Source organism: Engystomops pustulosus, chromosome 6, assembly GCF_040894005.1.
Source record: "Engystomops pustulosus chromosome 6, aEngPut4.maternal, whole genome shotgun sequence".
In the NCBI taxonomy this organism is placed as follows: Eukaryota; Metazoa; Chordata; class Amphibia; order Anura; family Leptodactylidae; genus Engystomops; species Engystomops pustulosus.
Genome location: NC_092416.1, coordinates 70,692,636 through 70,719,339, shown reverse-complemented (window position 1 = coordinate 70,719,339; position 26,704 = coordinate 70,692,636). Strand labels below are relative to the sequence as shown.

General features: G+C 41.2%; 1 protein-coding gene across 1 annotated transcript; it reads left to right on the top strand.

Moving 5' to 3' along the window:
* Nucleotides 1-1,355: 1,355 nt before the first annotated feature.
* Nucleotides 1,356-22,278, top strand: LOC140065779 (uncharacterized). Its single transcript, XM_072113353.1, has 8 exons — nt 1,356-1,633; nt 3,498-4,581; nt 8,121-8,255; nt 9,448-9,622; nt 12,543-12,641; nt 14,559-14,650; nt 14,849-14,986; nt 21,351-22,278. The coding sequence occupies exons 1-8, from the start codon at nt 1,479-1,481 to the stop codon at nt 21,609-21,611; spliced, it is 2,139 nt and encodes a 712-aa protein (XP_071969454.1). The 5' UTR covers nt 1,356-1,478; the 3' UTR covers nt 21,612-22,278.
* Nucleotides 22,279-26,704: the final 4,426 nt, after the last annotated feature.

Sequence of the window (26,704 nt, the reverse complement as noted above, 5' to 3'; positions counted from 1 at the left end):
GCTGTCTTTGTAATGTGATTATTACACAGCATTTGGAAAAATTTTTGCACTCTATAACTATTACCAATTTTACCTAGTTCTCAATATATTGACTTGCCGATTTCCCTAGCACCCTGTCAGTTTCATTTTACAATTGTCAACAGCTACTTACTGTTTAGCGACTATGTAAACAGGACGGGGTCAAGCTCATTTAACACCTTAACGCTTCATGGCGTACATGTATTGCATGGAACACTATAACTTAGCACTCCATACCAGAGGCATAACTACAGTGGTAGCAGCCATGGCAGCTACTATGGGGCCTGCAGTGTGAGGGGGCCCCGTCCTCTGACCTGACACACTAAAGAGTGGAGGATGTGCACCTTTATATACATATTATCCTGCACATAGCACAGCATATAATGTATATAACATGTATGGGATGTATATATGTTGTATCTGTGTTGTGTCTATGCTGTATGTTTATACAGTGTATGGTGTCTGTACATACTGTATGTGTGTATATATGCTGTATGTTTGTATATGACACTTTTTGTGTGTATATGATCTATGTATGTGTGCATGAGTGTATAAATGTGTGATTGAAACTCGCATGTGTGAGTATACAAATATGTATATTTTTAAGCAGGAAGGGGGGGGGGGCATTCAGAAGCCTGCTATGGGGCTCTGCCTCTCCAAGTTACGCCCTGATTCAAACAGTACATGTATGTCATGGAGCTGTAACTGTGCAGCTCATCATCAGAGTATAAGTAGACCCCCAGTCTCTAAATAGCTGCAGGTCCCAGAAGTGGGAGTCTGGTTCACAGGGCCAGTACCACTCAACATGTTACATATCTCAACCTGTTGTGCGTGAAGAGGAGCATTAGGTCTTATGATCCACTGATCTCCTTGTCTCCTTACTTTCAATCCATATAAATCTAATATCCTTTTCCCACATCATGTATACAGTATCCTCAAAATTGTTGGCTCCTCTTTCAGAATTGTCCAGGGAATCACATATTTACCTTGTTGTGAAGAACTTGTTTAGGAGTAGGGAGAATTACTGTATATGAGAGGGAAGGAAAGATGATGAGTGTATTAAAGCAATCATTTCATTATCGAATATAGATGTCCCACATTTATCAGAAATCCAAACATTTCATTTTAGTTGGATAACTCCTGAAACTATCTCATCCTGTGCAGCCTGTACAGTAATATATTACTAAATGCGATCATTCTCATCCATCAGCACTCACATATAATCCCTTCTCCAGCCCTGTAAATTCCCTGCACCGGTATAAATGAATTGCCCTGTAATGAGATTAGATGGGATGCTCCATGCTCCTTTGTGCTATCGCTTTGAGTGACATCTGGCAGGGGACATCTAGAATCTCACCATCAACAGCAATGAGAAGGTGACATTATTTGCAGATACTCTCATCTTGTTTGTACCAGTAGTAGAGCTGCAGAGGATTCTCCTCTCTACACAAACTTTCTCCATGTCTGAGAAGCCAGCAAGTGGACAAAGTGACTTGTTCATCTCAGCTGCTCTGTCGTCTGCCTCCCTTAGGAGCAAGATGAACCTGATTCATAGTAAGATGTCTGTCAAGGGAAAGAGGAACCCTCACTCTGAAGCATTATGTGACCATTGCAGGTAAGTGCAGGAACTTTACTCAATCATGTAAGTCAGTGTTACACCTTATTTTGAGATCCCCCCCATCTACACAGGCGGCCATAGCATTTCATCTTTTAGTTTACTATATTTTATTTTATTCATGGTAGCGAAAGAACAGGCATAGATAAATCTTATGGATGAGAACTACTTGTTGTAAAGCTGATTTATTCACAGTAAGTGCAGGTGATAATAAAATTAAACTTAATTAAAAGTTAAAATTAAAAACATTGAAGAAAAATATTTGTTCTATGTTTTCTTCCATAGAACAAATATTTTTCTTAAATAGTATTTCCAGTTCTATTTTCACATCACTGAAGATTGGTCCATGTGTAGTGAAAGTTCTTCAAATCTACTACTATTGTACAATCTGTACAATTCTGTCTGTAAAATGATGTGATGTAACACAAATAACATTTCTGTTCTTATTTATTTTATTTTTGGAATAACGCTAGAACACATTCTATAAATAGCATTATTTTTACACATTTTTTATTATTTGAAATATATTCAAGGTCATATGTTAAGTTACGAAACAATAATATTTATCTGAAAAACAGACATTCAATATGATCACTACAGTATCACTCCTGTTTAATTAGTAAAAAGAAAGATTATAAAATTATCATATAGAGGAGAGGAAAATATATTACTACAACTAATTCATAATGTATAAGGATTAAACCTGTGGCTCTTAAATATAAATTACCAGATAATTTATCGTAGACATAGTGCCTTACTGTGTCTGAAATTAAAGGAAATCTACAATTTGTTTTCATGCATTGTGAACAAAACATACCTTGAGAATGCTGTAGCTACACACAGAAACATATCTTGTTTAATCCCTGAACTGAGTGGTTTTTCTCAAAACAAAATTATAAAATTCCGGACCTTGGGAAAGATGGGTTACCCTGCCATTCATAAACCCATTACACGGAGCTTTCTGAACTGTCCAGACAGGACTAATCAACCTGAGCTGGATGACTCACATACAGCAGCTGGGGGATGGTGCAGCGATTGATTACTTCTGCCTGTCAGGGACAATACAGTGATTAAATCATCAGTGCACAATTAGGGTAAGAGGAGAAGCACCAGAGAAGCGCCAGCCACAGGAGTGACGGAGACAAATTATCATAATTTTATAATAGTTTTTTTTCAGACGAAGAATGATATAAAATTATTTTTGCATGCTATATCCACACTGTATATTTATGAAAGAACCAAAAATCCCTAAACTTTTAGTTTAATTTTAACTAAACACAGACAGTGATTAGCCTGGTAGCTTCCTTCACATGAAGGATCATGGTTTATGTAATATGTAGTAGAAACCAGCAGTGAAATCCATGCAATGTATGTGCTACCCTGCTGTGTAGATAGTATCCAGAGAGCAGAGGCAGGGGTATGGGGGGTGTGGGAGGGGTAGTGCTGCTGCAGAGGAGATTGAGGTGTGGAGAGAGACATACAGTTATTGATAAGGAGCAGGGGAGATTTTGTATCTCACTATTCTGTGTAGGAGATTTCTGCATCCACACTGCTCTCCTGCTGTCTACACACAGAGAGCATCACATGATCTCCCCCTCCCTTCAGATTGAGTGAGGAACAATAGCCCCTCCCCTCCAGCAATCAGAGACCAGTTTCACGGAGATACTGTAAGTATCACAGCCAGGGGAGACTACTACTGCAGGCCCGGGCTAAATTGAGGAGGATATTAAACAAAGTGTTGGATATAGTTAATAAAAGTATTATGCAAAGTTGTCCTACTTCCCAAGAGTTATTGATTTGTGAAAAAATATGGAAGAGTTGTAAAGTTGCCAGGTGAATTATGCTTCTTTTTCCTATGATTTAGATGTATGCCTCCATGCTCCTTTGGAAGCAGTCGGACCGTTCGAAGAATCTTGGCGGCCTGTCTGGTTTCTCTGCTCACACTCCTTGGTTCTGTCTCTATTGACCTACATGACTGTATAAAGGAATGGAGGAACACGAAGGCTGCTCTTCAATCTTTTTCTTCATGCACTGTTCTGGCTGCCATTAGGTTAATACAATTTCTCCAAGACCAGAAAACATTCTGCAGCTGGGATAATCGGAACTGTACTGACATACAGTCCATTTTGCTCCACAAAATAAATACATTGTGTACAGAGACTCAAGATCTATACCATGAGAACATGAGATGCCTAGAAGCAGCTGACATCTATCCCAGCTGTCACTTCTTTACAGATAAAGTTATGGTCAGGATTGTAAATGGCTCGGATGTTAGTGACTCCTTATTTGCGGTCACTGGAGAGTTATTAGAGGAACTACGTGAATCCTTAAATCTCGATTCGATGAAGAAGAACCCAAACTGGGCAGATATGGCATCGCTTCACCTTCTGTTGAGAGTCACTAAGGACCTTCATCACATGAACCATTATGGTCCATTTCCTGAATTTCAGCCCTTGCTGTATGAAATTACTACTAAACTGAACTATGCCCTGTACTTATCAGATACCTTGAAGATGTGCTGGATGCATAATCACAATATGTCAGTCTTCTTGAGTCACTTCCAGGATGTGTCCTTTGTGAGACCATTATGTACAAACTCTTCATGGTACCGTAATCCGGCACTGGCTGCCAACCTGGTATCCGTACAAAAGTGTTTATTTTGGGAAGGTTTTGGAAAACTCACTGATAAATCAAAAGATATTTTCTCTACACTCAGCTTGAAGGTGACTCTATTGACTGTGTCTTGCCTTATATATCCCATTGTTCTGGTTTCATTTAAGCAGATGACGGAGTGGATACAGAATTATGCCAGGAACCTTAAGGAAAGGACAGAAGAGCTAAAAAAAGAGAGACGTTTGGCAGAAGATCTGCTACATCAGATGCTGCCCAAATCTGTAGCCAAGCAGCTAAGGAAGAATAAGCACGTGGAGGCAGAAAGCTATGATCAGGTTGGTCTGTAGCCCTCCATCTGCTGTCAGAGTGTCCTGACAGCCAGTGCCCCGTAAACCCCTCTCCTCACCTTTGAAATCTCATCTTTTTGGGGTTATCTGAGATTACAAGATAACACCACCATTCATTACTCCATCAAATATGCCATTATAAGTTTGCATGTCTGTGTGCTCTTTCTTATATTCACTTCGGTGGTGCAGAGCTACAATCCTGGAGACTACCAATGAACTGGTTTCTAGGGAAAAAATAGACTATTCTGCGAGGCTGTTTTTTTCTAAACTCAGGTGATCACTTTATGGGAGGGGATTGAGCAAGACGATGTATAATGTTAAATGGCCGTCAGAATCAATCACACTTGAAGGGTTTGTCTGGGGGTCGAAACACATGGCTTTCTTCCAAAAATGTGTGTTATTGCAACTCAGCTCCATTTATCTCTATACAACTGAACCACAAAACCAGCAAATACCAGGTGTGGCGCTGTATGTGGAAGAAAGCAGTAGGGCCGGCGCCAGCACTGGGCGTACCCGGGCAAGTGATGGGGCCCAGAGCCACTGGGGGGGGCCACATAAGGCTTTACATGAGGAATCCATGGGGACGAGGGGGGCTGTATCTAATGAATCCATAGGGGATGATGGAGGCTTTATATAAAATACTCATGAGGGGGCTGTATCTAAAATAACCATGAGGTTGTCTATTTGGTTTGATAAACTAATATTTTAGGACAGTAGACTGTTTTAGTTTATGAATTTTTAATGCACCATGTGAGTTCACTGCAAAGGGACCTATTAAGGCTCCTTCGCCCAGGAGCCGATCCTGGAAAGAAGCCATGTTTTTTCAACATCCGGACAACCCTAAGATGAGCATCCTTTAATAAGGGTCATTCCATTGATTCTAGCATAGCTGGATTTTTTTCTCTAGCACACACCACTGCACCAGATTCAGCAGAATTATTCTGATAGAGGGGTGCAAAGAGTTGGGGTGATGGTATTGAAAGGTCCTATTTAATGTTTACATTTACACTCTGCAATTTCATAGGGGGCATTTGAGTTTCGGCTACTGGTATCTTGCATTTTCGTGCCATCACTTTTCAGTCAACGGAATTTGATTTTGTTTTGCAGGTGACTATAAGCAGTGGTGTCCTGTATTGGTGACATTAGGTCACATCCTTCTAAATGGTGATAATAATTATGGAAAATATTTTTCTGCCGTGCTGGGTGGGTAGATGTGTATTTGCCATTAGTATGTGGGTAGTGGGGGACCTGGCAAAAACGTGCCTTTTTGCTTTGTCTGGTTTACAGTTCACTCTTATACTCATAATTAGTATTGAGCTCCAGTACCAACCAAAGCCACAACTGTCTAGTCATATGATCTGGACCCAGAACCACACAACTCAAATATTACTAGCTTATCTTTAGCAACAATTCTATAAAGATTTGTGCATGGAAGTAGCAAACAACGTCCGCCTAAAGTGAGGAAACCCCAGTGAGAGAGTGATATTGAGACCATAGAAAGACACTTTTTTTCCTATATAATGAATATGTATCGGTTGTGCTTGAATTTTCCAATTCTCATCTGTTACTCCATCACTTCAGATAATGACCCATCTCTGTCCCAGACATTGTGTCTAGAGAGCGTAGTTTTATTGTACGGCAACAGATCTTAACTGGCTGCCATTGTCTGTATAATTGTCAGTAATCAGAGGCGATCAAGCGCACAGCACATTTGATACCTTGCCCGCTCCTTGATCTTCATAGAGAGAGAACAATCATTATCATAAACAAATTATCTATGGATTCTCTTTAGCCATTATATGGTTACCTGTTTCTAGGAAAGCTGATCAATTAACAAAAACCCAAAGATATTGCCACCCAGCTGGGATTATCTGCTGGGAGTGAGGAGATGTATCATTGCATTACTAACACCATTCATTACTCCATCAAATATTTCTTTATTTGTTTGCATGTCTTTCTTGGCTTAGTGAATTACTAGGAAGATTTGACAACGACTCTGTTGTAAAGATTTGCTCCAACGGCTCACTGACATACTGGTGTGCCAGTCCAACCCTGCTCCAGCCAAAACCAATGTTTCCCATGTCCTTCATTGAGTTTATCTGTGTGTCAGCCTTGGCACAAAACCCTCACCAGTTCTCATACAGAACCAAATTACCCTTTCAAATGGTGTAAAAATGGTTATGTGCATTGTATGCAGCAAACTGAGCTTTACTTGTTTGTGCATTTCATCACATGATGGAACATAATGATGAAACATAGAACACTGTCAATGCATGTTATGGGGAAGGGGGTGTGTGGATGACCAACTGATAGAGGATATATTAATGATGCACTATTATGGGGGATCTATGAATGATGCACTATTATGGGGGAGCTATGAATGACGCACTATTATGGAGGATCTATGAATTATGAACTATTATGGAGGATCTAGGAATGATGCACTATTATAGGAGAGCTATGAATGATGCGCTATTATGGAGCATCTATGAATGATGCACTATTATGGAGGATCTATGAATGATGAACTATTATGGGGGGATCTAAAAATGATGCACAATTATAAGGGAGCTTTGAATGACGCATTATGACGCACTAGGGGAGCAGTGAATTACGCTATGGGGACACCTTTGAGTGACCCACTATTTTATGGGGGATCTTGGATGACACACTGGGGAATCTGGCTTAAGTAATACACCTTTTATACTTGAGTCTATGGAGGGGCTATTTGCCGTTGATGGGAAAAGATTGTCCTTTATTATTGACTGTATAAACAAGGAGCTTACAGTTTAGCCTCCTAACTGTATACAGGCGGTCCCCTACTTAAGGACACCCAAGTTACAGACAACCCATAGTTACAGACGGACCCCTCTGCCCACTGTGACCTCTGGAGAAGCTCTCTGGATGCTTTACTATAGTCCCAGACTGCAATGATCAGCTGTAAGGTGTCTGTAATGAAGCTTTATTGATAATCCTTGGTCCCATTACAGCAAAAAATTTTAAACTCCAATAGTCGCTGGGGCAAAAGAAAAAAATTTCTCTAGAACTTCAATTATAAAATATACAGTTTCGACTTACATACAAATTCAACTTAAGAACAAACCTCCGGACCCTATCTTGTATGTAACCTGGGGACTGCCTGTACTTATGGTTTTGAGAATGTAGAAGAAGGGAATAATCACAGTGCACTCCCAGCTAGCAGTGATGGTTCTATCTCTAAATGATCATGTGATGCTGTGCTGAAGCATCATGGGATAATTAGCAAATCAAATCATAAGCAATAAAGGGGAAAAAAACCTGTAAATCCATTTGTAATCTTGGGGCAGAAATTGTAATATAAAGTGCAGTAGCACTCCTAGTTATTAATACATATATGAAGTTATGACATAAAGGAATAGACGCTTTCTTTATATAGTTCTTTAAAACTATTTATAACATAAAATCAATTCCACACTTTTTATGGACTTTGCTGACACTACATAGTAATGTATAATAATTGAGAATTTTATAATGTTTGCCCCCTTTAGGTTACTATCTTCTTTTCAGATATTGTGGGATTCACATCGATATCAGCTTCTTGCACCCCTCTCCAGGTTGTGAAAATGCTGAATAACTTGTACATCTGTTTTGACAGCAGGATAGAGTCATACAATGTGTATAAGGTGAGTATGAATCAGTATAAGTTATAGGGGACTTAACAAATAATGATGGGGTTAACTTTCTTTATGAATAAACTTCTGTATAGACCAGGGCCCTGAGCTCTTTCCAGCTGCCAATGCATTTACTACTAGGCAGAACTGAGTCCCATCTATTGGTTTAGATTTTGCCAATCATACGATTCGTATATATGTGTGACTTGCACTCAAAACAAGTCATATTTTGGGTCCTCAGTCTCTGCTTCGGTGCCATTTGTCTAAAAAAGCCAACATAAATTCTACTGTATACAAATTATGTACATCTACTCTCCAGGCAGAATATTCCAGCTCTTGTCCACAAAGGAGGCATCCACCAAGTTCCTAAAATGTCAATGTCAATCTGTTCCTTACTGATCCCTAAAGTTCTTATTACTAAAAAAAAAGAAATTTAAGTACAGGCGGTCCCCTACTTAAGGACCCCCGACTTACAGACAACCCATAGTTACAGACAGACCCCTCTGACCTCTGGTGAAGCTTTCTGAATGCTTTACTATAGTCCCAGACTGCAATAATCAGCTGTAAGGTGTCTGTAATGAAGCTTTATTGATAATCCTTGGTCCCATTGGAGCAAAAAATGTTTAAACTCCAATTGTCCCTGGGCCCAAAAACTTTTTTGTCTGGATCTACAATTATAAAGTATACAGTTTCGACTTACATACAAATTCAACTTAAGAACAAACCTCCAGACCCTATCTTGTATGTAACCCGGGGACTGCCTGTAGTCAGTAGTAGTAAATGAAAATATTGGGGCTCATTCACTAAGGGTCCATGGACCGCACCATCATCAGATATTCCAATGATTTAAGTTTTGCGCTCCATTTAGCTGGGGTTTTGCCGCACGCAATCGGATTTTGGCGCATCGGCGCCATCTTACATGCGACACAAATTGGGGGGGGGCAAGCCGTCAGACGATCTGACTGATTTGGACTAAGCGCGGGATTTAGCATTTAAATTGTGTTGCAAGCCATGCACTTACATGCACCGGGAAGAAGATGGTGAACTTCGGCGGACCTGAGCGGGGAAGCTACACATGCAAGATATTTGGCGCACAATGTAAGTGAATTCTCATCGGGGAAAGCACAGGGACGGGTAAGTAAATGAGCCCCATTATGTTTTTGAAGGGCTTTTTCATGCAGGTATTTTGTTCCTCTTCACATAGGTGGAGACAATCGGGGATGCGTATATGGTTGTCAGTGGGTTACCGGAAAGGAGCAATGGAAAACATGCAGATGAAATTGCTAAGATGTCCCTGGATTTAGTGGCTGCTGTCCGACAAGTGATCATTCCTCACATGCCAAGTGAGCGGCTGCAGCTGAGGGTTGGAATACACACAGGTATGTCTGATGACAAAAACAAATGGATGAGAGGATTTACTAGGTGCAGGGCTGATTTCTGCAACGTGTTCAAGGGACACCATCCAACTCACTAAGGCTGGAAATACACGTGCAATTTGTAATGCACTTTGACACTCGTTTTCTGCTGCAATTTTATGGTCAAACTAAGAAGGAGAACAACACTTTAGTCTGAGAAATTGCAGCAAAAGATGTTACAAACACTTACATAGCACAAGCTCACAAATACTCTTTATATTACAGAACAAGGGCTCTTTCACATTGGTGTTTATTTCACATCCGTGGTTCAGTTATTTCCACAGATGCCTCACAAAGCCATTGTTTTCAGTAGGTGTTTGGCTTAATTTTACACTGATCCATTGTCCGTGGAAAAAATAATGAAACATATCCGTTCTTTTTCACTGATGCGGATCATGGAAGCCCATAGAAGTCTATGGGTAAGCAAAAAAAACCTCATTATTAAATAAGCATAAACATAGGAGAATATTCAATCATCTGAAAGGGAAGCCCTATGACATACTGTAATCCCTTAGCTAGGTGTGACATATTAGTAGGTCATATGTCTGTTACGGGAGTGTGGAGAGGGCTCACAGGATGAGCCCTTTCCATACGGGTATTTGCTACATATTGTACCAACCACTCATCAGTAGCGTCCACAATAAGTGCTAGTACTGATCGCAAGTGTCAGTCCTTTGATTGCTGCTGGCGCCACCATATTGGTTTAAATAACTAAAAAAAAAAGCTAAAGAAAAACCGGTGAGCCCGTGAGCCCTCTCCACGCACCCGGCATGTTACGTAGTATTACATCACATGTCGGTAAGGGGTTAAGGAAGAGCAGCTGAGCAATGGTCCCACTCCCAGAACCTTAAAATAAATGTCAATGCTCCTGCTGAGTCCTATTAACTAATAAGGAAACAATCTTGGCTAGTCCTCGACAAGCTAACTCTTCAGGTCTCCTAAAGGCTAATATCGACACCTAACTAGCTGACACCCTTCTTTTAGCTAAAATGCTTTCCCTTACATCATCATAAATCAACTTTATCTTATATTCCTTGGCATCAGAGAAGGCTTATCCTGCTCGGCCATCTATTCTTCCCCATGTCCCATGCCACTTCTCGGCATGTCATGTGACCAGGGTGACATCATTTAATGTGATCTGATACATACATGGAGTTAGACATCCTGGTTACATGACTTTAAGTGCCCAAGGATGTAACAGAGCCCTCTCCCAATGTTCCACATAGCAGAATATCATAGCACTTAGACCTGTGAATCAGAAACAAGGAGGCAGGCAATATGTGTGACTCAATTAGTGTGAATGGTGAGTTGCATATAAGTTTACAAACTGCATTTTGTAACATTACAGCCATGGAAAGGAACCATTTAGGAATAAGGGCAATGTTTTTTAATCATAGTTTTAAAGTCTTTATTTTGGGTGGGTTAATTTGCATGGCAGGTTCTCTTTAAACTGTTGTAAAGTTGTAAGAATCTTAGTATTTTCCGCATCTGCTACATTGAGCTGATTCTTGGAAAGACTCCTATTTTTGAGCTATGGATGGTTTACCTATTATATTGTTGGAAGGCGAGTTGGCAGTCACAGTTATATCTGATATATTTGAGGTTTTATGATGTTTCCAGACCGCAGTAACGGGTTTTACTAGTTATATTCTGGGGACGTTGCACTCATTGTTATATAAGCTTTTATAGATTATGTTTTTTTCTAAAATAATAATTTTCACTATGAGTAAATCTAAAAATCTAAAATATTTTTCTCCATATTTAAAACCTCTGCTTTCTTTCAGTGAATGCATTCTTCACATTATATGCTGAATATGTACAATTTACAGTGCTGGTGGATTAATCGAGTCTCCAGAAATTGTTTTAAAGTGAACCTGTCACCAGGAATGTGATTTTTAGCTGGTGACAGCTTCCAATAGCCTATGCTATTCAAAAAGTGCCTTTGCTCTGAATAATGTAAGTAGTTTATATAAGCTGAATTCACATTACCTGGTTACCTGGCTCCCTGCAAGCAGCATGTGAAGAGTCCCGGGGGAAGGGGCAGCTGCAGTCCGTGTGTACCTGTATCACCCCATCTGTAATATATTATGGGTTATGATGCACCCTTTTTGCCAGAGGAAATCACCTTTTCCCCATGAATAACAAATGTTAATTGACACAGAATCTCTGTTAGAATTCTGACAGAGACACTTTAAAACCAGCAGAGCATAGGCCAGTGGTGGCGAACCTATGGCACGGGTGCCTTAGGTGGCACTCAGAGCCCTTTCTGTGGGCATTCAGGCCATTGTCGAAGGACAGAGTTCACCAAACACTGAATCTTCCTGCAGTCCCAGGCAACTTAAGAGATTCTGTTTTAAAGCAACACTTTATTAGCTGTTTGGAACTGCGGGGAAAGTAAGAAGGTGTTGACAGAACTGCATTATCTTTGGAGGTACTCCTTCTAGAACCTGTATAGAGGGACCCTGGAGATAAGCTACAATGAGAGTGTGAATTTGCCCTCCTTTGTCAAATGTATTGGTGGCCTCAGGCGGCCAATACAACTGAAAGATGTGGAAGAACAGGTAGCAATAAGTTACTGTATAAAATGCCATGCCGGCACTTCAAGGTAAGTAATTGATTTTTGGTTGTAGTTTGGGCACTCTGTCTGTAAAAGGTATGCCATCACTCGCATAGGCTATTAGAACCTGAAACCAGCTAAAAGCAAACCTGGTGACAGGTTTGCTTGAAGCAATGTTGCTTTCCAAAAATGTAAACAGAAGTTTTTCTAGTCAGTGACAGCAATGGAAGGTACAAAACACCTATAAAAGGTCATGTCATTAGTCAGTCACAAATGCAATATACCTCAGTAGCAGACTATAGCGCAGACTATTGCGTGTTGTTTCAGGTCCGTGTGTTGCCGGAGTTGTTGGATACAAGATGCCTCGCTATTGCCTGTTTGGCGATACTGTGAACACTGCCTCTCGTATGGAATCTACAAGCTTACGTATGTATGATGTGTTATACTTTGTCCCAGACTTGTATTTAAAATACTGTTCAAAGCCCAATCGTGCTGGGACTAACCGCTGGAGTTATCTACTTAAATGCCACTGGCAAAGCCGGTGGTCACCGCTTCCTTATAACGTCACAACGAGTGCCAATCCTCCCCAATATGGTGGTGCGCATGTGCCTCAGCTGGTGCCTCAAGGCCAAAATACTGGACATATTTTTCTCCTACTATTCTTTTGAAGTATTCAGACCCTTTGCACAGTATTGAGAAGAAGCACCTTTTAACCTAGTACTTTTGGCTTAGTAGAGCCATGAGTCGTCTTGGGAATGATGCAACAAGTGTTTCACACCTGGATTTGGAGATCCTCTGACATTCTTCCTTGCAGATCCTCTCCAGATGTCTCTGGTTGGATGGTGAATGTTGCCGGACAGCCATTTTCAAATCTCTCCAGAGATGCTCAATTGGGTTTAGGTCAGGACTTTGGCTGGGCCGGTCAGGAATGGTCACAGAGTTGTTCTGAAGCCCCTGCTTTGTTATTTTAGCCGTGTGCATAGGGCCATTGTCTAGTTAGAAGGTGGACATTCAGCCCAGTCTGAGGTCCAGAGCACTCTGGAACAGGTTTCCATCCAGGATATCTCTGTATTTTGCCACATTCTTGCAACCAGTTATCCTGTCCCTACCCCACCTGCCACCACCATGTTTCACTGTTGAGATTGCATTTCGCAGGTGATGAGCAGTGCCTGGTTTTCACCACACATCCTGTTTAGAATTAACACCAAAAAGTTCTATTTTTGTCTCATCAGACCAGAGAATCTTATTTCTCGTAGCCTGGGGGTCCTTTTTTTTGTGGAGGAGAGGCGCGGCTTCCAGCAGCACACTCTGCCATAAAGCCCCGACTGGTGCAGGGCTGCAGTGATAGATGACTTTGTGGAACTTTCTCCCATCTCCATACTGCATCTTTGGAGCTCAGCAACAGTGATTTTGGGGTTCTTCTTTACCTCTCTCACCAAGGCTCTTCTCTCACGATTACTTAGTTTGATTGGACGGCCAGGTCAAGGAAGAGTTGTGGTCATACCAAATTTCTTCCATTTAAGACTTATGGAGGCCACTGTGCTCTTAGGAACCTTAAGTGCTGCAGAAATTATTTTGTAACTTTGGCCAGATCTGTGCCTTCCCACAATTCTGTCTCTTAGCTCATTGCACAGTTCTTTATACCTCATGATTCTCATGCACTCTGACATGCACTGTGAGCCGTGAGGTATATAGACAGGTGTGTGCGTTTCCTAATCATGTCAGTTTAATCAAACACATCTGGACTCTAATGAAGGAGTAGAAGCCTCTCATAGAGGATCAGAAGGAAAGTGACAGCATGTGAGCTAAATATGAGTATCACAGGAAAGGGTCTGAATACTTATGACCATGTGATACTTCAGTATTTCTTGTTAAATAAATTAGCAAAAATATCTACATTTCTGTTTTTTTTTTGTCAAGATGGAGTGCAGAGTGTACATTAATGAGGAAAAATAAAACTTTTTTTTATTATTTTGATTGGCTGCAATTAAACAAAGAATGGAAAGTTTTAATTTGGAGTCTCAACATGACTGACCATGGCTTTCACCATAGCTTCAAAATTTATAGATGGTGGGTCTTCCTCCCACCTCCCAGCTTGTGATGTTACTGAGAATAGGAAATACACTGCCTCTCCGTAATTAAAAGAGTTAAAGAGGACTGGAAGCAACTGTCTATATTTCATACATTTACCACATAGACATTGACTTATTTGCTGCATTCCAGAAAGAGGTGCTACAAAGTTTTCCTTCTGATGATGAAACCCCATATACACTACTCCACCTCTGTCCTTAGTCTGGATATGACATTAATAATTAAAACAGTATCTGTATATTTATCTTATAGCTCAGAAGATACATATCAGTTCTGCCACCTACCAGGTATTGCTCATTGACAACGCATACGAGATTGAGCCACGTGGGGAGATTGAAGTCAAGGTAATTTCAATATCTTTGGACAATCCTAAATGTCATGTCCCCATAGGAGTTACTACCGAGCCTCTCATTGTCCCATGTAATTATTTGCACAGTTATTATTTCCCTTGCTCTTCTTTGTCCTGGTCGTAAAGGTTTCAGTCTGCACTGTAAAGAAAATGGAGTTGATGACGTTGCATTTTTAATACATTTTTATTTCAGGGCAAAGGAAAAATGAAAACATATTGGCTGATTGGAAACAAAAATTACAGTGTCCAGAATGACAGTCTGGTCTGCCACTGGAACCCTGAAATCTCCAGGAGAAAAAAGATGGAGAGCCGCCTAGGATCTGGCCACCAGGTGACATAATGGTGAAAGCAGAAAAGACTCAAAGGGGGGCATGTATCTTTATTTCTGCTAGTCAAATTGTCTCTTGTTTTTGTGACTTTTCACTGTGACTTTTGCTGTAGTTTTTCAAGTACACCTTGGTCTGCTCCTTGTGCATTATGTATCTTAGTTTTCCAGATGTTCTGAGCAACTTTTCACTTATGTATCACATTTTTCACTTATTTTTGCACTTTCTAGGCACAAATCTGCATCTGGTCCAGGACAGGTGCAAAGGAAGGATTTTTATTTTTGAGGATCCTATTTTAACCGGTTAAGGACCGGGCCCTTTCCTGTTTTTTCATGTCCATTTTTCACTCCCCACCTTCAAAAATCTATAACTTTTTTATTTTTACACGTAAAGAGCTGGGTGATGGCTTGTTTTCTGCGTAACAAATTGCACTTCATAGTGATGGTATTAAATATTCCATGCCATGTACTCGGAAGCGGGAAAAAAATTCCAAATGCAGTGAAAATGGTGAAAACATGCATTTGCGCCATTTTCTTGTGGGCTTGGATATTACGTCTTTCACTGAGCACCCCAAATGACATGTCTACTTTATTCTTTGGGTTGGTACGATTAAGTGGATACCAAATTTGTATAGGTTTTATAATGTTTTCATACATTTACAAAAATTAAAACCTCCTGTACAAAAATTATTTTTTTGATTTTGCCAACCTCTGGCGCTAATAACTTTTTTTATACTTTAGTGTACGGAATTGTGGAAGGTGTCATTTTTTGCGAAATTTGATAATATTTTCAATGATATAATTTTTAAGACTGTACGAACTTTTGATAAATTTTTATAGATTTTTTTATATTTTTCAAAATGGCAAAAAAGTGCCATTTTCGACTTTGGGCGCTATTTTCCGTTACAGGGTTAAACGCATTGTTTAACCGTTAGTATATTTTGATGGATCGGGCATTTTCGGACGCGTCGATACCTAAATGTGTTTATGATTTTTACTGTTTATTTATATTTATGTCCAGGGCCGATTCTAGCTTTTTTGCTGCCTGAGGCGAAAACTGAAATGCTGCCCCCTCCCCTCCTTTAAAAAAAAAAAAAAAAAATCCTAGCCCTGATCTCCTTCTATATACCGCCCACTGAATGTACATACGCAACTTAACACTAGCGCTGTGTTTACTAACATAGCACTAGTGTACAGAGGTGGGTCTTGGCCCGATCACGTATACGTTTCTATGGAAACGCATGCGGTCGGTAACCAGAACCCGGTCTCTTGCAATAAAACAATACAAAACTAAATTAATTTAAATAGTAATAGAAATTAAATAGTATTTACACTAAAAGTACATAAATACGCAAAACATTCTATCTTTACATATATATATGTACATACAACTTACTATTAACATTCCACATTAATACACATTTTTAATCTATACATACATCAGCCATATATATGATATAAACCACTACTCCTATAATGAATCATGACTTACCCATTTTTCTTCAGAGGATCTTGCTGGTACATCAGCGGGTGGTAGATGGAGGGGTCAAAAGAGTAACTGAGGGGGTCAAAAATAAGTAAGCAGGAGGACCATACACAGCATCACATACCGCAGGCAGCAGCATACACACCGCATCCTACACACACTGAATATACATGCAGCATACACACAGCAGACAGCAGCATACACAGCATTAGATACAGCATCATACACACAGCATATACATGCAGCATCATATACAGCAGGCCGCAGCATACACTCCGCATCATACACACACAGCAGACAGCAGCATACACAGCATCATACACACACAGCATATACATGCAGCATACACAGCATCATACACACACAGCATATACATGCAGCATACACACACAGCATCACATACAGCAGGCCGCAGCATACACTCCGCATCACACACACACAGCAGACAGCAGCATACATAGCATCATACACACACAGCATATACATGCAGCATACACACAGCATCACATACAGCAGGCAGCAGCATACACACCGCATCCTACACACACTGAATATACATGCAGCATACACACAGCAGACAGCAGCATACACAGCATTAGATACAGCATCATACACACAGCATATACATGCAGCATCATATACAGCAGGCCGCAGCATACACTCCGCGTCATACACACACAGCAGACAGCAGCATACACAACATCATACACACACAGCATATACATGCAGCATACACAGCATCATACACACACAGCATATACATGCAGCATACACACAGCATCACATACAGCAGGCCGCAGCATACACTCCGCATCACACACACACAGCAGACAGCAGCATACATAGCATCATACACACACAGCATATACATGCAGCATACACACAGCATCACATACAGCAGGCAGCAGCATACACAGCATCACAAACATGAGGAAGCAGCATACACAGCATCATATACACACAGCATATACATGCAGCATCACATACAGTAGGCAGCAGCATACACAGCATCACACACAGCAGGCAGCAGCATACACAGCATCATACACACAGCAACATGCACAGCATCATACACACAGAATATGCATGCAACATACACACAGCAGCATATACACAGCATTATACACAGCATACATACAAAACAGCATACACAGCAGGCAGCAGCATACACACAGCAACATGCAGCATACCTGTAGCTTACACACAGCAACATGCAGCATACCTGTAGCTTACACACAGCAACATGCACAGCAACATGCACAGCAACATGCACAGCAACATGCACAGCATACACCCAGCAACATACCTGTAGCTTACACACAGCAGCACACATAGCTGCTGATGAAGTTCAGGAGCTCTGAGCTGGTGGGCGGAGCTTGCCCATCGGAGCTTCTACAGCAGGAGCAGAGAGCTCGGAGGATACTTTCTGGCTGCCCGGCTGTGGTGGAGCAGCAGCAAAGTGATAACTCTCCATCTGACTGCTGCTCCACCAGCCAGTGAAGCCTCTGCACAGGCTTCCCGTCTGACCCTTCTCCTTCATCAGCCCACCGGGAGCCAGCCTTCCCCCTCCTCCTGCCAGCAGCGCTGCTGTTCATGTGCGGACCTGCCGCTGCCTTGATTCCTCACAGTAGCGCTGATGGAGGACACAGGCGGCGTTTGATGATGTCATGCCGCCAGCGTCCTCCATCAGCGCTACTGTGAGGAATCGAGGCAGCGGCAGGTCCGCACTGCTTGTGGGTGATTCGGGCGAGTGCCCAAATCACCTACAGCTGATTCGCCGCCTGCCTCAGGGCTCCGCATCTGCCGCCTGAGGCGGAATTTTCATCCCGCCTCATGGCAGATGCGGCCCTGTTTATGTCAGTTCTAGGGAAAGGGGGGTGATTTGAAATCTTCAGAAGACCCGATGCTACCATGGTGACGTCATCGGGGAGCGGCGATCCCAGGTAAGATGGCGGCGCCCATGCAATATGCAGCAAAGACTTACCGGCTATGGAGAGGGCTCAGCTGAATACACGGCGGGCGGACGCGAACCGGTTAACATGTAAATTGGAATTATTTCACATGCTTTAAATGTTTAAAATTTTGCACAGTAACCTGTTTTTTGAAAATTATGAAATATTTGCATTTTCATTTATTTATTTATTTATTAGTTACTTCTAAGGGTGTGGTCACACATTGGGGGTCATTTACTAAGAGCCCGATTCACGTTTTCCCGACGTGTTACCCAAATATTTCCGATTTGCGCCGATTGTACCTGAATTGCCCCGGGATTTTGTCGCACGTGATCGGATTGTGGCGCATCGGCACCGGCATGCACGCGACGGAAATCGGGGGGCGTGGCCGAATGAAAACCCGACGGATTCGGAAAAACCGCTGCATTTAAAAAAGGAAATTGTGTTGCGGAGCTTGCACTCACCTTCATCCAGGATAGGATCGTGAACTTCAGTGCATTTCAGGGAACTTCAGCGCAGCAACTGCCTTGATGACTATCTTGATGAATCCCGGCCGGACCCGAATCCAGTGCAGAGAACGCGCCGCTGGATCGCGAACGGACCGGGTAAGTAAATCTGCCCAATTGTGTTTTAATTTCATTTTAATTGCAGTTTGAAAGACATGACAACAGCTGCAGAGAGGTGATTTGCCTAATTACATTACTGTTAACAATTGCGTTTACAAAACGCAATATAAACTAGACAGTAACGCATGTGTTAACATCACGTTTACTATTTGTTTTGCAAATGCAGATGTTAACAGTAATGTAATTACCGCACACCAAAAAGATAAGACAGGGGGGTGAAGATTGGGGCCCCAAACCACCCCCTTAAGTCAGAATCAAAAAGCCCATAAGAAAAAACCGCAGATAATATGCAGTGAAGTGTAAAATGATGAAAACTTTATTCAATACTCATAGTAATAACAATCGTAAAATAGGCAGACAGGTAAGACAACAAACAGACAAACAATTCATCAGAAGAGACCGGGTGTAACAATGATATAGAACTCCTGTGAGCAAGAAGCTGAATACATACGACCAGAATCGGTCAGCATAAGAAGATTACAAATCAGGAGAATACAAATGAACATATATACAGACCACGGTCCCTGGGTGAAAAAACACAGCCCCGACACGTGTTTCGCCACAGAATGGCTTCCTCTGGGGGACGTGGTCTGTATATATGTTCATTTGTATTCTCCTGATTTGTAATCTTCTTATGCTGACCGATTCTGGTCGTATGTATTCAGCTTCTTGCTCACAGGAGTTCTATATCATTGTTACACCCGGTCTCTTCTGATGAATTGTTTGTCTGTTTGTTGTCTTACCTGTCTGCCTATTTTACGATTGTTATTACTATGAGTATTGAATAAAGTTTTCATCATTTTACACTTCACTGCATATTATCTGCGGTTTTTTCTTATGGGCTTTCAGTAATGTAATTAGTCAAAACGCCACGTGTGACCGCATCCTTAACACCACGTGTGAGTAAAAAGACATGATCATACATAAGGCGCAAAAAAAGAGCTGCCAAATGTCTCAAAAATTCACTTGGAAAAAAAAACTATAATACATGTACCCCGGGGTTGGCCAGTCACAGAAAGTTATTCCCTATCCACAGGCTAGGGCAGTGATGGCCAACCTATGACACGCGTGTCAGTGCTGACACGCATAGCCATTCTCAGTGACACGCGGCCGCCGGAGAGTTAAGTTTCATCCTCGGTTCCTACACGGCCAGGTGCAGTAGCCGGGAGGCTGAGAGATTGTCCAGCACATTGTAATAAATAGATGATGTGGAAAATCCCCATATACTGCCATACTGTAGTACATGGTAGGATCAATCACACAACCTAGGATTAAAGTACCCTAGAAGTTAAATAATTATACTTATTTGTTATTTAAACTATAAATATCACAAAATTATGTTTTTTTTGTCAAGGTGACACACCACCCGAGTTATGCTCGGTTTTTTGGCGAATTTTGACACACCAAGCTCAAAAGGTTGCCCATCACTGGGCTAGGGGATGACTTGCTGATTGGTGTGGATCCGAGTGAAGTGCAGTCTGTTGTACCCCAAATGAATGGAGCAGCAGGCCGAACATGCACACTGCCGCTCCATTCTCTACTACTCTGTAAGCTCCACAGAGAAGAGTAGAGAAGCAGAGTGGATGTGTGACCACCTACAATTTTTATTTAGGTTACAATGGATCTCATTCTCATAATCCATAATTCAGTACAGTGAATAAAAACCCTTTTATTTATTTACATTCAGTCTCCTGATTGTAAATAAGTTGAGTAGTGGATACAATTGTTCTAATTAATCTAGTTAAAGGAGTTTTCCCACAAACAAAAGTTAGGCCATATCTCCCACAGATCACCAAAACGAGGAGTTCGATGCGGTTCCAATGACCTCAGTCGGACCCCTAGTCACTCATTCAACTATTGGAGCAGACGGCCGCACATGACCGTTCTGCTCCATTAATCTCTATGCAGCACTCGGCAATGTCCATCAGCTCCATAGAGATTAATGGAGCAGAACGGTCATGCGCGGCCGTCTGCTCCATTAGTCTGACGGATCGACGAGAGGTCCGACTGAGGTACGTGGGACCATTCTTTGGATCAACACTGTAGGATTATCGGTTGGATTTGATAAATTGTGCCTTTTTTAACCTTATTAACTGTTCCCCATAGAGTTCAATGAATTGAAGGGCGGCTTTTGTTATGCTTCTGTTATTTGTAACAGAAAAAATAACCTGCTGCAGTATTTTTTCAGCTATGAATAATGGGCGCGATAACACAAACTGCAGAACGCAAGTATAAAATCACTTTATGTATGTTACTTTGAAATTACAATAAAAAAACATTTAGGCTCTTTCTTCTTTATCCCATAGTCATTATCAAGCAATATCCCATCAGATTCGAGTCGAGTGAACACACCTCGGATTGTAGAGGAATCATCTATACATGATGGAGGTACTGGATACATGGTTGTTTCTACAAAGACTCAGGAGAAAATGGCTGATAATGGAGACCAGAACAAAGTCCAAACTCTGGAACTAGCAGTTCCTGTAAGAACAGATCCTGGGGCTTCCGGATGTGTACCAGTAGAGAAATGTGCTGTTCTGCCAGGATTTGTGGAAGAGTCCCATTAAAATTCCCACATTGCAGAATTGCGTAACCAAATGACCAAACCATAAGGATTAGTGGCCTGTTCTTATAAGCCCCAGAGGTGGAGAACCCGCCCTATCAACTATAAAAGTCCAGAGCCAGATGGGGTTTAGTTCATGGGACCAGTAGTGTGTAAGTGGTCCTGGTTGGATGTGGTAGGGGTACGTACAAAGCTGTTGTAAAAGTCAAACTAAGAACTACATGTTATTGCTTGCTTTTATTAAAGGTGAGGTTCAATAATAAGCAGAATCGATTGACCTGGTGAATTTGTTTTATAGGCTTTTTCAGAATATCTCTAATATTGTTTTCAGAATATCTCTAATATTATTGTAGTTATTGTTAAATTTCAGTCGATATGGATGCATGTTTGAGGCATAATTTAATATTATGCCCTGTGCAGAAGCTAAGGGAAGAGGTGACTATAGGTCACTCATTATAGGATCTATTCTATCCTATTTATATGGGTTTAAAAACAGGACATAAAGGGGTTGTCCGAGAGTTCGAAAAAATTAGGAACCAGGACTTGTAACCCCTTCTTGTAACCCTACTCACCTCCTCTATTGCTCCTGATGTCCCTATCTCTCAGCACTGTATCAGGTGCTGGTATATGGTGACGAATGGTAGTAGCCAGCCACCTAGGCCATCCCTAAGCTCCCCGAGCACAGCTTCTGTGCCCCTGGAAACAAACAAGGGCACGGATCAGACGGATCATGGCACTGGACATGAGGAGTGATGAAAGAGGTTAGTAATCGTTTATATTTTTAAAATTTTAATTTTGGAGAACCCCTTTACTTTGGAAAGGCTCCAAGATGCCTGAAAATTGCTTGACTTTTTACACATATCTCCCTTTTTAGGACTGGATCTGAATTTCCTGGTAATATTTAGGACAATCAAGACCATTCAAGACTGTTAAAATCTATAAATTATAGTAATTTCTTTACTTTAAAATTATAGTAGATATATATTTTTTAGAAACATCAGATTCTGAATTCTTCGCTTAATGTATGTAATGACAGCAGACACCTTGGAACACACATCCCTTATATCCAATGATCATAATAACCTGATCCAGTAAAAGGACTGTGATCGTGGCCGCTTCACATGGGGGATGTTTCTAATAGAATTTTAATTTAACAAATTAGAGAAAATTGCTTTGTTACCATGAGCACGGTAATTATCGGATCAGACAATGCCGAATGAACTAGGCCAATTCTGCTATATAACATCACTGCGCGCACTGTGAAACCAATCAATAGAAGAAAGAGTCTATTATTACAGGATATGGGGGACCCCCCCAGCCCCTCGTCTCATCTCCCCCAATATGAAATGCAGATTATATGGTGAATATAACGTGGGTTGAAAAGATATGTATTTGTTTTCAAATCTTCAGCTTTTTATGATTTCTGCTTGCTGTTAGTGAATAGAAACATAGAGAAATAGAAAAGCTAAAATCCATTTCTGAGCAATTGTTACAGGCATTGAAGCAGCGGAGCAGAATATCATACATTTTAACTTCTCGTTTCAAGCATTTCGGGGGGAGAAGGAAAGGAGTAACACACAGTGACTACACAATATGGTTTGTTTGTAGTCTGTAACCTGAAAGACACATAGGTCAGCAAGGGAGCTGTGTACAGAAAGCAGCCAGAGAGTTTAAATAAAGATTTGTGTAAAGAAACGCTTTCCCTTTTTGTTTTAAAATCATTTAACATAGTTTTGTTTTAAATGAGACAGTGGATAATACTAACATATAGAAAATAGGGCAATGGTCTCCAACTTATGCTTCTCTAGCTGTGGTGAAACTACAACTCCCAGCATCCCCAGCGGTAGTTTTGTCCCATGTTGGTAACCACTGTTAGAACTCTTAGTTCATTGCCTTTAGGTGTTTATATGCTTTATGTTTTTTATTTAGGTATGGAAAATTTTGAAATAAAAGGAAAAAAAATGTATACCTTCATTGGGGTTGTAGATTGATATTACGTATAATGATCAATAAGCAAAGGTAATATTTAAGAAATATACAGATATATGTGAGAAATCTACAGAATAGTATCTAACATCATCAGATGGGTGAATGTGCTCAGGATGCCACCTGATGGCAGTATAAGACTATTCAATGCTTTACCATCACAGCTACTTATGCTGGAGGATCTGTTTGAAGACTCAGTTTCAGATTCTGTTAACCCATTAATTGCATGTCACATATTTGTACATCACATGTCTAGAAGGATGTATATAGTGGCACTAATCGCAGGTGTTATGACCTCAATTTCTGCCTTCAAATAAAGGCGGCACTTAAATGATGGCACTGCATGGATCTTGGATGAATGGATGGATCTCGCATGGATCCAGCAAGTTCCCTCTTGACCTCATGACAGCCGGGACCCTTAGCAAAGGTCATAGCAGGATCACATTTCATTAGCCCACTAACCTCTTCACAATGACATTGTTTTAGTGGGTCTTCCAGCTAGTGGGTGTAGTATCACATGGCGTCCACTGTCACTGCAACACAGCACCAGAAGGGACCAAGACCCTGCAGTCCCCCTGTAGCCATATTGGCAGGCTAAGCCATGGAGGCTTCCGGTGGCTCCTCTTCTCTCGTCTTTCTTCTCTAGCCGGCAAAGTCGCGTCCATGTGATCTGCCGGCGGGAACACACGATGATGCGGCGGTGTCGCTGCTGATGACGTATCATAATGTGCGCTGGCTGGTAGATCGCATGGATGTGACTCTGCCGGCTAGAGAAGAAAGAGAGGAAAGAAGAGGAGCCGCCAGAAGCCGTGTCGAGGATCGAGAGCCGCGCCAAGGAACCGGGCGCCGGAGGGTGAGTATTAAGTTTTTTTTTATAAGCCGAGGGGAGGTTTTTCAGCACATTTTTTGATCTGAAAAAAATCGGCTTATACACGGGTATATATGGTAATGATAGGTTCCCATAAGCTGTCTGATACTTATTCCCAATTTTCTATTATCGTAAACATTCTTAGTTATATTCAGTTTTAAAAGTGTAAAGTATTCCTGGCTCGATGCCAGCTAAGAGGATCAAGTCAGGTGGGCGTCTGTAGGACTACAAGTCCATGCGTCATCACTGCCCACTCTCTCCTGCTCCCTCCTTCATACAGACATGATCTTTTCTCCCTCCTTCATACAGCTAACCTCATACACATACAAATGAGTTGTGCAGACTATTACAGCTCTGTATCATTCACTTTTATGCAAAAGTCTGCACCCCGGCTGTTAGGTAGACAGTGTACAGATGGGCGCATGTGAAAAAGCAAAGATGGCGCAATACTCTTCCTCCTGCAGCTCCTCTAACCAGGTGACAGTATGGGTGCAGACAGGGGCAATTTAAGACTGTCATGGGCTCTGGGCTGTATGAATATTATATACCCTAAAAATCTAGAATCACTTCATACATATGGAACTAGAATCAGCTTCTTGGGGAATGTGAGAGGTGTCCGTTCTGCCAGCTTTCAATCTGTGGTTTAAAGACCTTTGGAAGACCTTCAAAGATCCTAAAATGGCTCTTGTGTACATGTGTATTGAGGGCAGAAATAAGGATATAAGGATTTCATGGGCCAAGGCCCTTCTCAGTATAAAATTTGGTGGCTGATTTGGGTGGCAATGGGCCCCCTAGAAGGCTTGGACCCTGGGCTACAGCCCAAACCGCCTATATATTCCACTTCTGGGTGAGGCAGGGATTCCACTGATCTAAGATTCAAACCACTGCTCTAAGATTCATAATTATAATAATTATCATAATAAGATAATGCATAATTGAAAAAACATTTTAAAGATAATAAAATAATAAAGATAATAAGAGAATAAAATAAGTCTTTATTTCTATAGGGCTATTATTTTCAATAGCACTTTTATTGCGTACATAAACAGACAAAAGATCACATTACAGTGTGATAACAGTAGGAGTGAAGCATGTTCAATTTTAGAAAAAAAAACTAAATAATGTAAAAGTGTGACCAGCACCTGAGGCAGGCTATTCCACAGATTTACAGTTCTCCCTGTCGCCTCTAGTGATTAAACCTCTTTTTCTTCAGATGGAGATGTTAAGGAAAACCGAGCTGACAGATCAAATCCTGTCATTTCTACTTGTCTGATTTTCCTAAAAAATTCTGTAATAGAAAATGAACTTAAGATGGCGCCGGCATCCTGGACCGCACCTAAAACTTGAGGCTGGGGAATATCAGTAATTCCATGTACAACCCTATGGTGACGTGAGCGAGAGACAGCAGGAAACTCTCCAATCAAGAGACTGCACTGATATGTTATGCTTTGTACACTCCTCCTCTACTACTTTTTTCCTGTTTTTTCTATATAGACTGCTAAAACAAATAAAACTTGCGCAGTGCTGATTTACCCAGGGCGGTAGCATAAGCGAGACTTGAATCAGCAGTTGTCTGAGTCATTCCTTGCGTGTGCACACATGCTTAACTAATTTGGAACACACAACTGATACGCACAGAAGAGGCGATTATAATTTCTCCCTTATCAGAGACACTGCCCCTTTGTCTTTTTATGTAATTTAACCTGAAACAACTTTCCACCATATTTTTATATGGACCATTTATGTGTTTCTATAAATTAATCATGTCCACCCTTCAAGGCCGTGTTAAGATAGGTCCCTAGGCGCAAAATCTGGTGGAGGACCAGAGAATGGTACACAATACTATTCTAAACTATCATTAGTATTCTAAACTTTCTCTTACTTACTTGTTAGCCTGGCTGTTGGCGTAGCTGGCACAGTGGCAGTAGTACTGAATACCAGTCGTAGTCGCCATGCCAGTCTGAAGCACCACTGCTTCCCTGAAAGTTCTCACTCCTTCTCTCAGAGATCAGGTGAGCTGACTGTCAGACATTGCTGGTGGGGTCCCCATATGATTTAAGAAGTGGAGTCGTCTCTAAGACTAAATAAATCTAATAAACCCTCCATACCCCTTATCATTTTTGTGGCTCTTTGCTGAACCCTCTCCAGCTCCAGGGCATCCTTTTTATGGACCGGTGCTTAGAAATGGACAGAATATTCCAGGTGAGGCCGAACCAATGCCTTGTACAGTGGTGATATTACAT

Bases quoted from the DNA above. Each gene is read 5' to 3' on its own strand.
- LOC140065779 (XM_072113353.1), top strand. From the start codon at position 1,479: ATGTCTGAGAAGCCAGCAAGTGGACAAAGTGACTTGTTCATCTCAGCT. The intron at 8,256-9,447 runs GTGAGTATGAAT...CTCTTCACATAG, and splicing joins AGTCATACAATGTGTATAAG to GTGGAGACAATCGGGGATGC. The intron at 14,987-21,350 runs GTGACATAATGG...TTTATCCCATAG, and splicing joins GCCTAGGATCTGGCCACCAG to TCATTATCAAGCAATATCCC.